Consider the following 12,680-nt stretch of genomic DNA (forward strand, 5'->3'; position numbering starts at 1 on the left):
TTTATTGTGCACTGTCCCTGTTCAAATAAAAGAAAAAAATAAAGTCTCTTAACATTTTAAAGATTTACTGTTTAACAGCTACTGTATTACAACTTATAAGAACGCTGCCTGCACCGCTATACATTAAAAGGTTATTGCATTTCAATCGATATCTACACCCTAATCAATGACTATGTATAATAATACATTTCTCCTGTGACAGCTGATTAAAAATATGCAGTGACACTACTGTTTATGGTACGGTCAGATCTGCAACTAACTAACCTGAAATGTCCAGCTCACTAAAGGGGGACAGAGCAGCAGTTCTCTGCTTCATGTGATTCTGTGTGCATTTTATTTGTAGTTTTACACTATGAACTATATTCTAGGATGCATTCAGAGTCCATTAACACACTATAGGGCAATGTCCAGACCAAGTGATCGAAATGAATTAATAGTAAACACAGCACAACACAAACTGAATAAAGATTCCTGTCTGAGGGTAATGTACCTATCCACTGTTAACCAGATCCTTGGGTTTGACACACAGATGCTCTGAAAGCTTGGCACGTAGGTGGGTGAGAATCAATTCCTTGAATGTATACTAAAGGATATGAAAACCATTATCTACATACTGCGTGACAGAAAAGTAGAAACGCCTGTGCGATGTTATGTAACACAATACAGTAGTATTACTATTACTATACAGCCTCGGAAATCCCCACGTGCAAATATTTTAATCTGCAGAATTTAATCAACACCCCTCTCAGAGCTTCAACAATGAAACAGTATACGTTTCACAATCGTTGTATTAAATGATGGATTGAATTACACTGTGCCGTGTTGATAAGACGTGATTACAGACAGTTTATTTGACTTACCATTGGTGATTTGATGCTTGACGGTACAGGCCTTTTCATTTGTTTTTGCATCGGAGTCATCACTACTATCAGATGCGTCCCCAGGCATAACTTAAAGAAAAGTGGACTAAAGCCTATAGAGACTGTTAAAGATGGACTGCGCCGACAAATGTTTTGGTTTACAAGATGTTACCTGCACGCTTAGCAATGACTAAAATCTACTGTAGCTGCATCATAAATAAAACGATTATCGAAATGAGCGGACAGCTGTGTTTTGTAGACAATACTGCTGCCCTAACGTTAATCCCCATGAGATTGACATCCTGGTGTTTCGCATTATTTATCTCATGTGATTGGCCGACATCAGTCAGAAAACACAGATGTGTAGCTATACAGATTACAGCTGTTTACTAGCTGTTGTTCGCTTTATTTCACTATTAACAGCTCAGAGGAAGCTCATCAGGACTGATTTTGAGTAACTGTGTGTTAGTTACAGCGAAGTTTAAGTGGCTAACATTAGCATTAGCTGCTCAACAGCAGTCATTATTCATAAGTTAGCGGACGTTACTTCGTAATAACGTTAACGCCACTTTTACATAAACGCCTGGTCCAAATAACGCGTTAATACTCAGCGCTTAAACACCTACAACTCGGGATAATTAGCATAACCGCTATAATATCAAGACATGTTACGTTACCTAGCTAGAATGGTAATAGTAAATTGGTAAACTAGCAGCTAGCTAGCGAGTTGCTGCTGTTGCCCGTCAAAGTTTGAACGCTAGCTAACGCTAATGTTTAGTTAGCTATGTTAACTGGCCTCTTCAGATATCAGCTGTCGGACCATGTTGAAAAGCCCACTCTGGGTAGTTCCTTATCTTCTTTCTCTCCACTAGAGCCACGTTAATAATTCTCCCATGATACAAATATTTACAGCTCACTTTCTCTGTTTTGTCAGCGGGAAGCTAACTGCTAACACCAGGATGCTTTCGACACAACCTGGGCGACGGTCAGTCACGTGAACCTCGGAGTGGGCGGAGCTACGTTGCTGGAGCATCCAGACGGCTGGTGAACTGGGTTTACTGTTTGTTTGTATTTTCCATACATGTGATCAATTGTATGATACATAGGTGTACATTTCTCCACCGCACAAACTCAATGATTTAACAACATGAACGTCCAAATGGCTGAAAAGCTGTGGGTCTGGGTGGCTCCTAAGAGTGTTGCTGTGGGGCCCCTGAGTCCTCAACACCTTTCAATTGCTGTTAGAGAATTACAGCTGGTATGCATACTGTATGTAAATCTGTATGTACACTTGTTTTTACTTTTTTTTGTCATTTGTGAACCAGGCATACATTCAATTTTGACATGCCTACAATCTAGAGTGTTTGCCAATACTAAACGTCTATTAACATGTTTAAAATGCTATTTTACTGTGAATGAAACATTTGACATGCTTAAATATTTACACGTGTTTGTATGAAGAAGCTCTCCATTTTTCCTTTTTATTCGTATGTGTACTGTAAGGTGGTAAACCGCAGTATGAAATGTAGGTCTACTACTGCACTGAGTCGATATCAACATTGTTGGTCTTGTAGGACAAAAAGCCACCACAGACCTTTGAAATACATTCAGATACTGTATATTTCACAGTACAACTGATTTCCATTGGTACATTACATTTGTTGGGACAGTTTCCTTTACATCATGTGAGATTTCCACATTTGTAGCGTGTAGTTTATGATAACAGCTGGACTTTGATGGTAAAAAATACCCACACCCCCAATTCTGCTGTGTTGTGTGCCGCAAGTTATAGAGGATTCCAGACAGAGCAATTCTACTGTTTGAAAACAAAAAGGTGTCACAGTTCATTTATGAGATTTTTGACCCCATCTTGGAAACCATAGCAGAGAGATACTGACAATGTGGTGACTTTGAGGTATCTGAAGCCACTTGTGGCACAGTGGTCAATAGCAATATTAATACTTTTCCATTTCCTCTCTGGAAACAGATGCGGAGCAGTCGGACTCTGTGGGGGAGGTTGGCACAATTTACCAAAAGAATTGACTGGCTGGCGAAATACATATAAGGAAGTGACAGGTAGCACTAGGGCTTCAGTACTCTAAAGACAAGCCAACAAACATTTAAGATGCATTATGAAGTGAGATAATTGTGACCCCCATTACTCAACCAAAATTTGCTAGCCTACAAAGGTAAATCCACCCTTTGACTATCACATTATTCCCATTATCTTATAAATATTCAAGTCAGGCAAGTTGTCAGATTTTGTACAGCAGCCCTCTGGTTTCAGGCTTTGTTAACCACAATTTGAGGCCAGCCTTAGGCATCTACTTTGACTTCCAATTATTGACACACCTCCTGTTGCCTGCACAGTTTAAACCCGATTACAAAATCATGACACTGTGCAAGGACGATTGTACTTAAGTCGACTCTTTGTCAAAGCGCAGCGCATTTTCCACAATATTCTCATGATTATTACTGACAGTCTAGCTGATACTTCAACAGCTTTACCTCAAAATGTTTGACTAACACAGAAACAATCCCATGGCTGGCTTGATTGCTGTAGGAACTTGTTTAATAAACTGTTGAGGATCAATCTTAAAACATGGCAAAATATCCCCAGACTCTCTGAAAGGCATTGACTAGTATTCTTCCAGTCCCAGTTAAAAATTGTCTGGATCCATCCTCTGTCCACCACAATCAAGGAAACGCTCAATGTTTTTCTGATATTAGCTGTACACAAATAATTGCAACTTTTGGAAAAGTACAAAAATAATACCGAACATGCTTACAAGATTCACGACCAGTTGGCCAGTAGATGGGATAGATTCAGCTCTCGACCTGAGGTGTGGGAGATGACCAAAAGAGGGGAAGCACTGAGGAAAACAGACTTGAAAGCTTAACTTTAAACCACCATGTTCAGTTGAGCCTTAAAGAGGACAACAAGGGAGTTGACAAGGGCCAATTTTTGACACTGCATTACATTACAATCTGGATTTTGAGTGGAAATACTAACTATTTTTGTTCCATTTCCTTAAACCATAAACCAAAAGGAATATGTGAACTGCTTTTGGGTGGATTTCCCTTTCAAAACACTGAGTGTGCTAGTGCACTGAATTGTGCTGTTTATTTGAATGTACTGAAGCATCTGTACACATGAATCCAGCTTTTTCAGATCAAGTTTTCTGGAGTCCTGAAGTTTTGATGACATACAAGATGCTTTCTTAAATACAAAGCAAAAGTTGTGAAACTGATTTTAAAAAAAACATAACATACACAAGGTCTCAGTGAGACTATAGACGATATAATTTTGAATTTGAAGGCAAGAAAAGAGGATGTAATATTTCTGAGGGATTTGCTCATTGTTCCACTGTTGTCTTGGAGTTTCTTCACACATCTGGATCTTGGTTATCATCAACGAATGGCTATCAGTCCAATATCAATGAGTTTCTGAATCTTCTGAGCAATAACTGGATTCTTTAAGTGGCTGAGGATCAAACAGAATAAAAAAAAAATCATTAATAATCATTGTTCTTCGTGCAGAGACAGAAAGTAACACATAAGTTGGCAAACTCACTCGCTAAGCGCCTGAGGGTCCTTCTGCATTTGCTCAAGGATCATGCGCATGGCTGGGTCACTCATAATCTGCTGCACCTCAGGATCAGACATGGCCCTTTTCTTCACTTCCTCAGGAGTGTCATTCCTCGTGGCCTGACTGACCATACAGCGCTGCAAGCCTTCTGTGGCTTCCTGATAGCAGATGAAGAAAAAAAAAGCCAATTAATTATTACCCACCAAATAGTCTTAATACACCATCAACACAGGGTATTTCAAAATTTCACACTTTTCCCAAGTGTCTTGTTTTGTTTTATACATTTTGGTGCTCAGCATTTGCTCAGATTTTACTTTTATGGTCATCCTACCCCTGCTGATACTACAATATACTTACACATAACTAGCTGGTTTTAAAAAGGCGACACATTATTGAAACTATTACTTCAAGAAAGAGCAATTAAATGACACCACAAGACAAAAAAAATGGAAGGTCAGGTAATGACTGATTATTTGGTTTATGTATCGTTACTACACAGTAGTAACTTGTAAAATACCTTTGAGGAAGAGTCGAGATCCATAGCCTTCTGGTATGCATCCATAGCTTTTGAATAGTCTTTCATGGCCTCCAAGGCAGCGCCTTTACGCGTGTAGCCTTTTACTGTAAACAATTGTGTTCAAATTAGGTGTAAAATCTCAATGATTTGTCCTGAATCTTAACTTTAACAGATACAAATATAAAACATTACTTGATTAAAGTTTTTCAAACAAAATATTAATCAAATGGTAATAGATGCAAAGTTCCTACTCACTGAAGCTGGGCTCAAGTTTGATGCACTCTTCACAATCCTGGCAAAACAAATTAAATAAGGTAATTTAATGGGAAATAAAATTAAATGAACAAAAAAAAGGCATGTTACAAATTCACTAATTGACTGACAAAAAATGCTTAGTATGGATGCACTGTACCTTCAGAGCAAGCGGAAACTCCAACAGCTTTGTGTAGCAGGCAGCTCTGTTACTGAACAGTTTGGCATCATCAGGGTTTCTCTTGATGGCCTCACTGTAATATTTCATGGCTAAGGGGTAATCACCTATGGGAAGGAAAAGAGGAGGTCATCTTTATACAAGTTCTTAAAAGAAGAATCAATAACAGTGATCAACCACCAAGCACAACTACTACTACTACTCCTCCTCCTCCACACACACACACACACCTTTCTGGAAGGCGTCATTTCCCTTGTTCTTCTCTTCCAGAGCTAATTCAGGGTTGATGTAGGCTAGCTTCTCCTGTTCCTTCAGTATCTTCTCTGCCTGAAATTACAGTATCATGAGTTAAGTCGGGTGTCCACTTACATTTTTCATTCCCTGTCCACATGCAGGTCTGACAACAAGTCTGGATATATGAATACTGTCTAATATTTAGAATCACAAAGCTCCATTGAGTAGGAAATTGGGAAAATCAGCTTGCACTGCACCTGTTGACACTTCTTCAAGACATCAGGGGTACGATGCTCTGTCAAACTCTTGTTGAAATACTGAACTGCCTCTTTGTATTTCTCCTGCTTGAAGTACGAGTTGCCAATCCTAGCCAAGGCCCTGTGAATACAGAAGGATGAGACAGATTGAATATGAAGACATGTTATTACATTCACAGCGCATTGATCTGACATCATTCTTATTTGTTGCAACTATAAACCCTCAGAAGCAACAACTCAGAATGGGGGGGCCTCTTCAATTAGAGAAAGGACAGTTCAGTAACAACAATAATCAAACAATAACAAAATAAATAACAACCACCTTTGTGCTCTTGAACAAAATTCTCAAGTTGAACAGACAGATCATTTGTGTCCCAGTTCAACATTATCTTGGGCAGTTTGTAGTGAGAAGAAATAGAGCAACACTGCCACCCAATGGTTCTCATATAACACAATCTCTTCTGTCAATGCTGCTGGATGTGGTTTTCCATCCAGATTAGAGTAAATGTATTCTGTGGCCTCAACATTAGCTCAGAGTCCTGCAAGACCTACAAAATTCTATAAAATAGCTGCTTGAGGGCCACAGTGTGGGTAGATTCACTCAAGTAACAACAAAAAGGAAAAAAGGAAATCCTTCTCGCAGAACTCACTTTGCAATTTGTCTGTAGTCTTCCCGGTTCTCTCTGCCAACATCAATGGCCTTCTCACACAGCTCTCGGCACTTCTCATAATCTCCCTTCTCGAAGTACACAGCTAAAGGGATAACAAAAAAAAGTGTACATTTTGACATTTAAAGTAGAAATTTAAAGTTATAGTCGTATCAATTTTCAATTTTGGTTGATGTTGTAAGACTGAGGGTCAGTATTTTCGGTGCATTCCGGATTCATGAGCAATTAATTAAATAGCCTATAAGCCATCAATGTCATAACATTTGCAGTTAAAATGTGTTGTTGAAAATCACATCCAAGCTGAGGATTTAGTTGTGGTGGTGAGCCCAGTGGCAGGAACCCCAACCAATCACAAAGTCTGATTGGTGATTCATTCTAGATATGAGAAATTCTGAATGATCCGTTTGTTTTATTCACTTCATGAGTCAATCAGCTTAAATGTTTGAGGCTTGTTTACCTGCTTGATTGGATATATAAGTCATGTTGGTGGGGTCATGTTTGATTGCCTCTTCATAGTGTTTCAGTGCCACTTCAAAGTCCTTATTCTTATACGCAGAATTTCCAAGCTCTTTTTCCTTCAAGGCCTGTTAAAAAATGGAAATTAGAGGATTAAAAAATTGCAAATAGGGATTAATCAGGAGAGGCAAAATGGCTAAAAAACCCATTAAAAGTGCAAAGTATGATGAACTGATTTACCTTTCTCTTGTTTTCGGGAAGGTCTTCCTCTTTGGGAGGAGGTGGCTGAGTCTCTTTGGGTTTGGGTGGAGGAGGGGGGGTGGGCTCCTCCTCTTCTTCCATCTCAGAGAGGTTCAGTCCCAGCAGCACAGAGAGTGTGGTCATCACTCTGGGATCCTGCAGCTTCCTGCAAAACAAATGCATTTCTAATACCACAGTCCTCAGTGGTACTGCATAGCACACTTTCCAAATTCACTTCTGATAATTTTTTGAGGGGACCTTTTCAGTATTAAGCATGCAAAGTAACTATCTTTTCTCAGTTTTCTCAGTCAAGACATATTTTGATACTTAAATCAGAGAATGTGTTAAATGCACATACGTGCCAAGCTCCGACGGTTTGTTTCTGAGCTGCTCCAGCAGTTCTCTGTAGCTGGGATCTGACAATAGCTCACGGGTCCGAGAATCATTCTCCAGCTTCTGATACAAGTTGGGCATGGCGAAAGGGTTCATCATTGATTTCTCTGGTGAAGCAAAAAGTCATGTTAGTGTGATGTATATGGTCATAAAGAAGCACTCATGATTCCCACCCATCTTGCACTGGCCTCGGATTACGGTAGATTCACCAGAGCTTTATCTCCTCTGTAACCCCTACTAGTGTGTTGTCTACATGAATCACAACACTCAAAACCCAAGTGGACTGCCTACTCTCTTTTTGAGAACTTGAGCGCTCACAATGCGAGTTTACTTTTGTGATCTGTCAGTAGCCGTCTCTAAATCCTGGAGGAGGGAAAATGAGTCACACCGTTTTTCACATCATAATGCCATTTTTTCTGTAGAATAACAAGGATCATAAATTCAACAGTTCCTACCTGCAAGCCGCGCCTCAATGTTCTGTAAACCCTCCTTTAGCTGCTGATTGCTTGGCTCTTGCCGGAGTCCCTCGTGGTAAGTTCCTTTAGCATCCTCCAATCGACCAAGAAATTCCAATGCTGCAGCTTTACGGGAGTAGCCCTGGTTGATCACAAATTGTAAAATTGTAGATTGCCTTCTCAATTTTAATTCCTAAATATGTTGTGTACAGAATAATGGCACATCAAATGATATCTCACCTTGCCCCAGTCAGGCTTGATCTTGATGGTCTCACAGGCATCCTGGAGAGCATTCTCATAGTTGCCTTTCTTGGCATAGGCAGCGGAGCGGTTACTGAACAGGACATGGTTTGAAGGGTCAAGGGCCAAAGCTTCGGTGTAGCAACGTACAGCCTCATCAATATTCCCTGCACTCAGTGCCTTGTTGCCCTGGTCTTTCAATGCTGAAACCTATGAGGCAGGAGGATACAATCATATTAAGCATTAATAGACAAATTCACAATACTACTACTTGATAGAGTGCTCTCCTCCTGCGCTCTATCGGCCTTACACACAAGCAAATGCACACAACCCCCGATATAGATCTGACTACGTAGAAGACACGCTTTCACAGCTGCCACTAGCAGAACTGAAGAAAGAAATGGACAACCACTCAGCTGTTTGTGTCAAACAGGTGCAACAGTGATGCAGAGATAATGTGTCTTTATTTTGTTAATGCACATACACAGTCCACCAGGTGCAATTTACTCTATTAGCCTGAGAATAAGATGACACAGTGGTTAGCTTATAACCTCACAGGAAGAAGGTTTGAATCCGCACAAAAAAGTAAACTGGTAGCTGTGGGAAGTTTTAAACTGACAGCGAGTTGACTATTTGAGTTATCGTGCACATCTCCACAGTGTGTGACAGAATCAAGTACACACTGAGCAGAGAGAAGCATCACAAAGGCTCTACATTCCCATCGGACTTCTTTTGACGACAATGTGATAACATAAAAGGTGCATTAACGATTATCCTGGGCAAAGAACAAGACTGGCAGGACTTTCCCTCAACAGTCACCAGACCTAATCTGATCTGGACAACTTAAAACATAAAGGACAGAAGAAAGCTCCATCATAATTCTCTACGACACTGTAGGCTGGGATTTTGGTAAACAATGGGCAGAGCAAATTTGAATTTTTAACATTTAATTTGGATTTGACTCATAAGTTGTAAAATAAAATAAAATCTTAAATATTTCTAGTACGATTGCTGTATATTTCACAACTGTTTACCTAATCGTCCAACCGGCTGCAACTCTGACTAATTAAAATCAGTAATATTACTTACAACCATTATGATCCAAAGACATATGAGCAGATCTCAGAAAAAAAAAAAGAGCTGGACAAGAATGTTGATCTCTGTGAGGTCTGGTTGTTGATGATGAACATAATGATGAAAGCACATTATCCTTAATCACAAACCTATAGATCTGTCAAAAATGATCAAATGATGATTTGATCAAATGAAGCTGGTCACTGTGGGTGTGTAAAAAGTCTTACTCCACTTTGATCATTTACAATCAATTCCTTTATTTGACCAGTAATTATTAGTGGGGGAACACAGAGACAGTGAGGCAATTAAGTAGGAAGCTACCTGCAGGATTGAGTGTTACCATGTAAATCACCATGTGATTCCTCACAGCATTAGCACCATTATAACAATGTCGTCCCCCCTTTTGACCTGTAAGGTGCACAACACGTATTGGCTGCAACGTTTAGCGGCGTTGCCAGATGACTTATGAAGACTGGACGGCTCAAGCAATGTTAATAATATGTTAATAATATGTTAAAAGGGTAACGTGACTGTTTCAAAATGAACGAATCGCCCAAAATGACTCGAACTGACCAATCGCAGAACATTCGAGAGGACGCGGCAGTTGACGACAAAATGCGGCTGTAGCCATGACAGCAGCGCCGTGTGCATCTAGAATGATCCTCCGGTGTGAGCGCAGCATTCTGAGGCCGATCCAGAAATACTCCTGCAGCATGTGCTACAGGCGGACGGCCGCAGTTTGAGCTGCCGGTCTCCGGACACAATAGTTAAACAAATGGATTTACGGCTTAATTACGGCCTTTATTTGTCCGTCACCTTATTAATGACAGCGTTCACACTGTGAGCCAGCTAGGTTAACGTTAGCTGTTAAACGGCCGCTTGCTAACGTTAACTCGAGTGTCTTTACTTGCTAGGGTTAGTGAGCTGCTTTGTTGTATCGAGGCACGGCCATGGGCTACAATGGCAGACCTTACTGTGATATTCTCAATGACACAGCAGCGGTGACAAATCCAAGTCATGTAGCGGTACGTTAGCTTATCGATTAGCTAACCTTGTGGTGAGCAATCACAAATTAGCCCCAGCAGTGCTCACATGAACATACAGTTAACGCCGGCTAACCTGATGGCTCTTTATGGATCCCGGTTCAGCTACTGTTCAGACTAGCGCTGTGAACACATATTGTATTGTGTAACATCATCAAACCCAAGTAGACATCAGTCAAACAGCTAAAACACATTACTACCGGATTGACGCTAGCTAACGTTAGCTGTTTGATATTAGCAAACAGTGAAGTCCAGGTGTAAAGGAGGTGTCTAACTACACTAATCTCCTAATTATTGTTTTTAAGAGATTTAAATTAAAGTAACTCAGAGAAATATATCGATATTTCTTAAATGCGTAGGTTTGAAAACAGTAATTCTGATCATAGTTGCAGGAAACTCACTTTCTCCATGGTGCAAGCATGAGGTTCCTTCCAGAAACTACTGCGGACTAGCGCCTCCCACTGAACAACACGCAGGTTGCCAGTTGTGATGTAGAAAATCCGTAATCAACGTTAAGATGCACGTTTCACCCTTAGCCTTATACACACTGTCAGTGGTTTCCCCCCCGAGGTATCCTCAAGCACAATAAATAGTCCACGAACAGAAACTTCCAGAAGATGGTGGAAACCTCTAAGATGACAGGGAACTGGCTTTGGAGCAGGGCTGCAAGAAGGACTCAAATCTTTTACTTATGTAAAGTAAGTGTGAGTGATGTAATGTAGTACTCAAGTAATACAAGAAGCTACAAGTCCTGGATTCAAAATTTGTTTTGCATACTCTTTATGCAGAGTGGCACATTTAAGAATAATATTACATTATTAGATTAGCAAAATTGGCAAAAAAAAAAAAAAACGAGTACCTCAAAATTGAATCTACGATAAAAGCACTTCGAGTAAAACTTCCCACTACTGCTTTGGAGACAGATGGAGGTAGATGGTGATCATTGCTGGAAGCAAACACCTAAGCGTAAAAAAACACATTATTCAGCAATAAGTCTTTGCTTCATTTAAGACTTATGATCACTCTAGCTAAAACGCTATTGTAGGACGTAAACACAAAATAATCTCTTAATAAATAAGTAAAACCTGTCCTAGATTGTGCAGTGTTTGGTCTTTTATGGGAACATATGGGTCTTTTGTGGGTCATATGATGTCATCACATGGTGTAGTCATTAATAGATAGTCATTATTTATATGCCATCATAATATTATATCCCCCAATTCTGCCCCACCTCCAGTTTCTGAGGTGTCTTACCCCAACTTATTATAACTGCAGGACATCAGTTACTTTATAATGTGATCTCCTTTTAGCATACACTGTATTAATATATATATATATATATATATAGTTTTGGACCCCAGAGCAGAGATGAAAGAGAATCAGTGGGAGGAGCTGAAAATGTGAGTTTTGTTTCTCACCTGGAATAAAGTCCGCTCAACTATTGTTTGCTGATGCATACAGTAGTTTCTCAGAGGCTGAGGATGGAGTGGAGTCTTCCTCCCACGACGAGTCAAGTGAGGTTCACATATGAGCAGAACATTGCAGCCATACCTGGACTGTAATAAATGAGATTAAGCTTATTTAAAACATCTGTGTCCTTTACAGATTTTAGTACAGGCTAGTTAATTGATGGATTTAGATGGGATGGAGATGAAGAGGGAATTTGTTGTTTTCCTGTGGCTAGGAGGTTCCTATCCCTCAGGGATGAGTGAGAGGGACCAACACTTGTATCCTAGAACTGAAAAGTCTCATAGAAGCCCATCTGGGGGTGTTGATCTCCTCTCTGTCTCATTCTCCCTTCTCCCTTTTAAGAGGGCAGAGGTTAGGAGAATGCCAACATGCATATATACACACACATGCACATAAACACAGCTCAATTTCTTTTTATTTCTCATTCTCAGTTTTTTCTATCTCTGAAATTCATTCATATCTCTCTTTCATTGTCACATATTGTGATCTTTACAATATTGTTCTTTTGTTTGTGCAAAGCCAAACCTAGCACATAGAGCCTATGGGCAAATCACCAGACATCACCATATCTTTCAATCATTTTCATAAACATTCTTGTTTCAAGGCAAGAGTCTAAAGAGTGACCAATAAAGTCAAATGATTTTAAATTAAGACTTGGACAGTCAACAGCCCAGTCAAAGTCTAAGCCAGTCCTGATTTTCCTTTTCAGTTATCTCAAAAGTGGTAAACACCGCATGCAATCGCTGCGAGTCAC

General features: G+C 39.9%; 2 protein-coding genes across 2 annotated transcripts in view; both read right to left on the minus strand.

Moving 5' to 3' along the window:
* rps6ka4 (ribosomal protein S6 kinase, polypeptide 4) overlaps positions 1 to 1,861 on the minus strand; it is a 12,416-nt gene extending 10,555 nt beyond the window's left edge. The window contains exon 1 of the mRNA XM_035665887.1: positions 861 to 1,861. Coding sequence (XP_035521780.1) covers positions 861 to 948 — 88 coding nt within the window. The 5' untranslated portion in view covers positions 949 to 1,861. The remainder of the gene's footprint in view (positions 1 to 860) is intronic.
* Positions 1,862 to 2,462: 601 nt separating this feature from the next.
* stip1 (stress-induced phosphoprotein 1) lies at positions 2,463 to 11,012 on the minus strand. Its single transcript, XM_035665889.1, has 14 exons — positions 10,858 to 11,012; positions 8,340 to 8,549; positions 8,100 to 8,241; positions 7,610 to 7,751; positions 7,252 to 7,417; positions 7,013 to 7,139; positions 6,538 to 6,640; positions 5,888 to 6,008; positions 5,627 to 5,723; positions 5,379 to 5,503; positions 5,222 to 5,258; positions 4,967 to 5,070; positions 4,435 to 4,607; positions 2,463 to 4,344 (listed from the first exon to the last, which is right to left on the minus strand). The coding sequence occupies exons 1-14, from the start codon at positions 10,864 to 10,866 to the stop codon at positions 4,272 to 4,274; spliced, it is 1,629 nt and encodes a 542-aa protein (XP_035521782.1). The 5' UTR covers positions 10,867 to 11,012; the 3' UTR covers positions 2,463 to 4,271.
* Positions 11,013 to 12,680: the final 1,668 nt, after the last annotated feature.

This window comes from Morone saxatilis, unplaced genomic scaffold (assembly GCF_004916995.1).
Source record: "Morone saxatilis isolate NCDOM2014 unplaced genomic scaffold, NCSU_SB_2.0 Contig20, whole genome shotgun sequence".
NCBI lineage: Eukaryota > Metazoa > Chordata > Actinopteri > Moronidae > Morone > Morone saxatilis.

Coding starts and splice junctions, on each gene's coding strand:
- stip1 (XM_035665889.1), bottom strand. Junction 6,641..7,012: donor TTATATATCCAATCAAGCAG/GTAAACAAGCCT, acceptor TTATCCCTTTAG/CTGTGTACTTCGAGAAGGGA. Junction 4,345..4,434: donor GACCCTCAGGCGCTTAGCGA/GTGAGTTTGCCA, acceptor TTTGATCCTCAG/CCACTTAAAGAATCCAGTTA.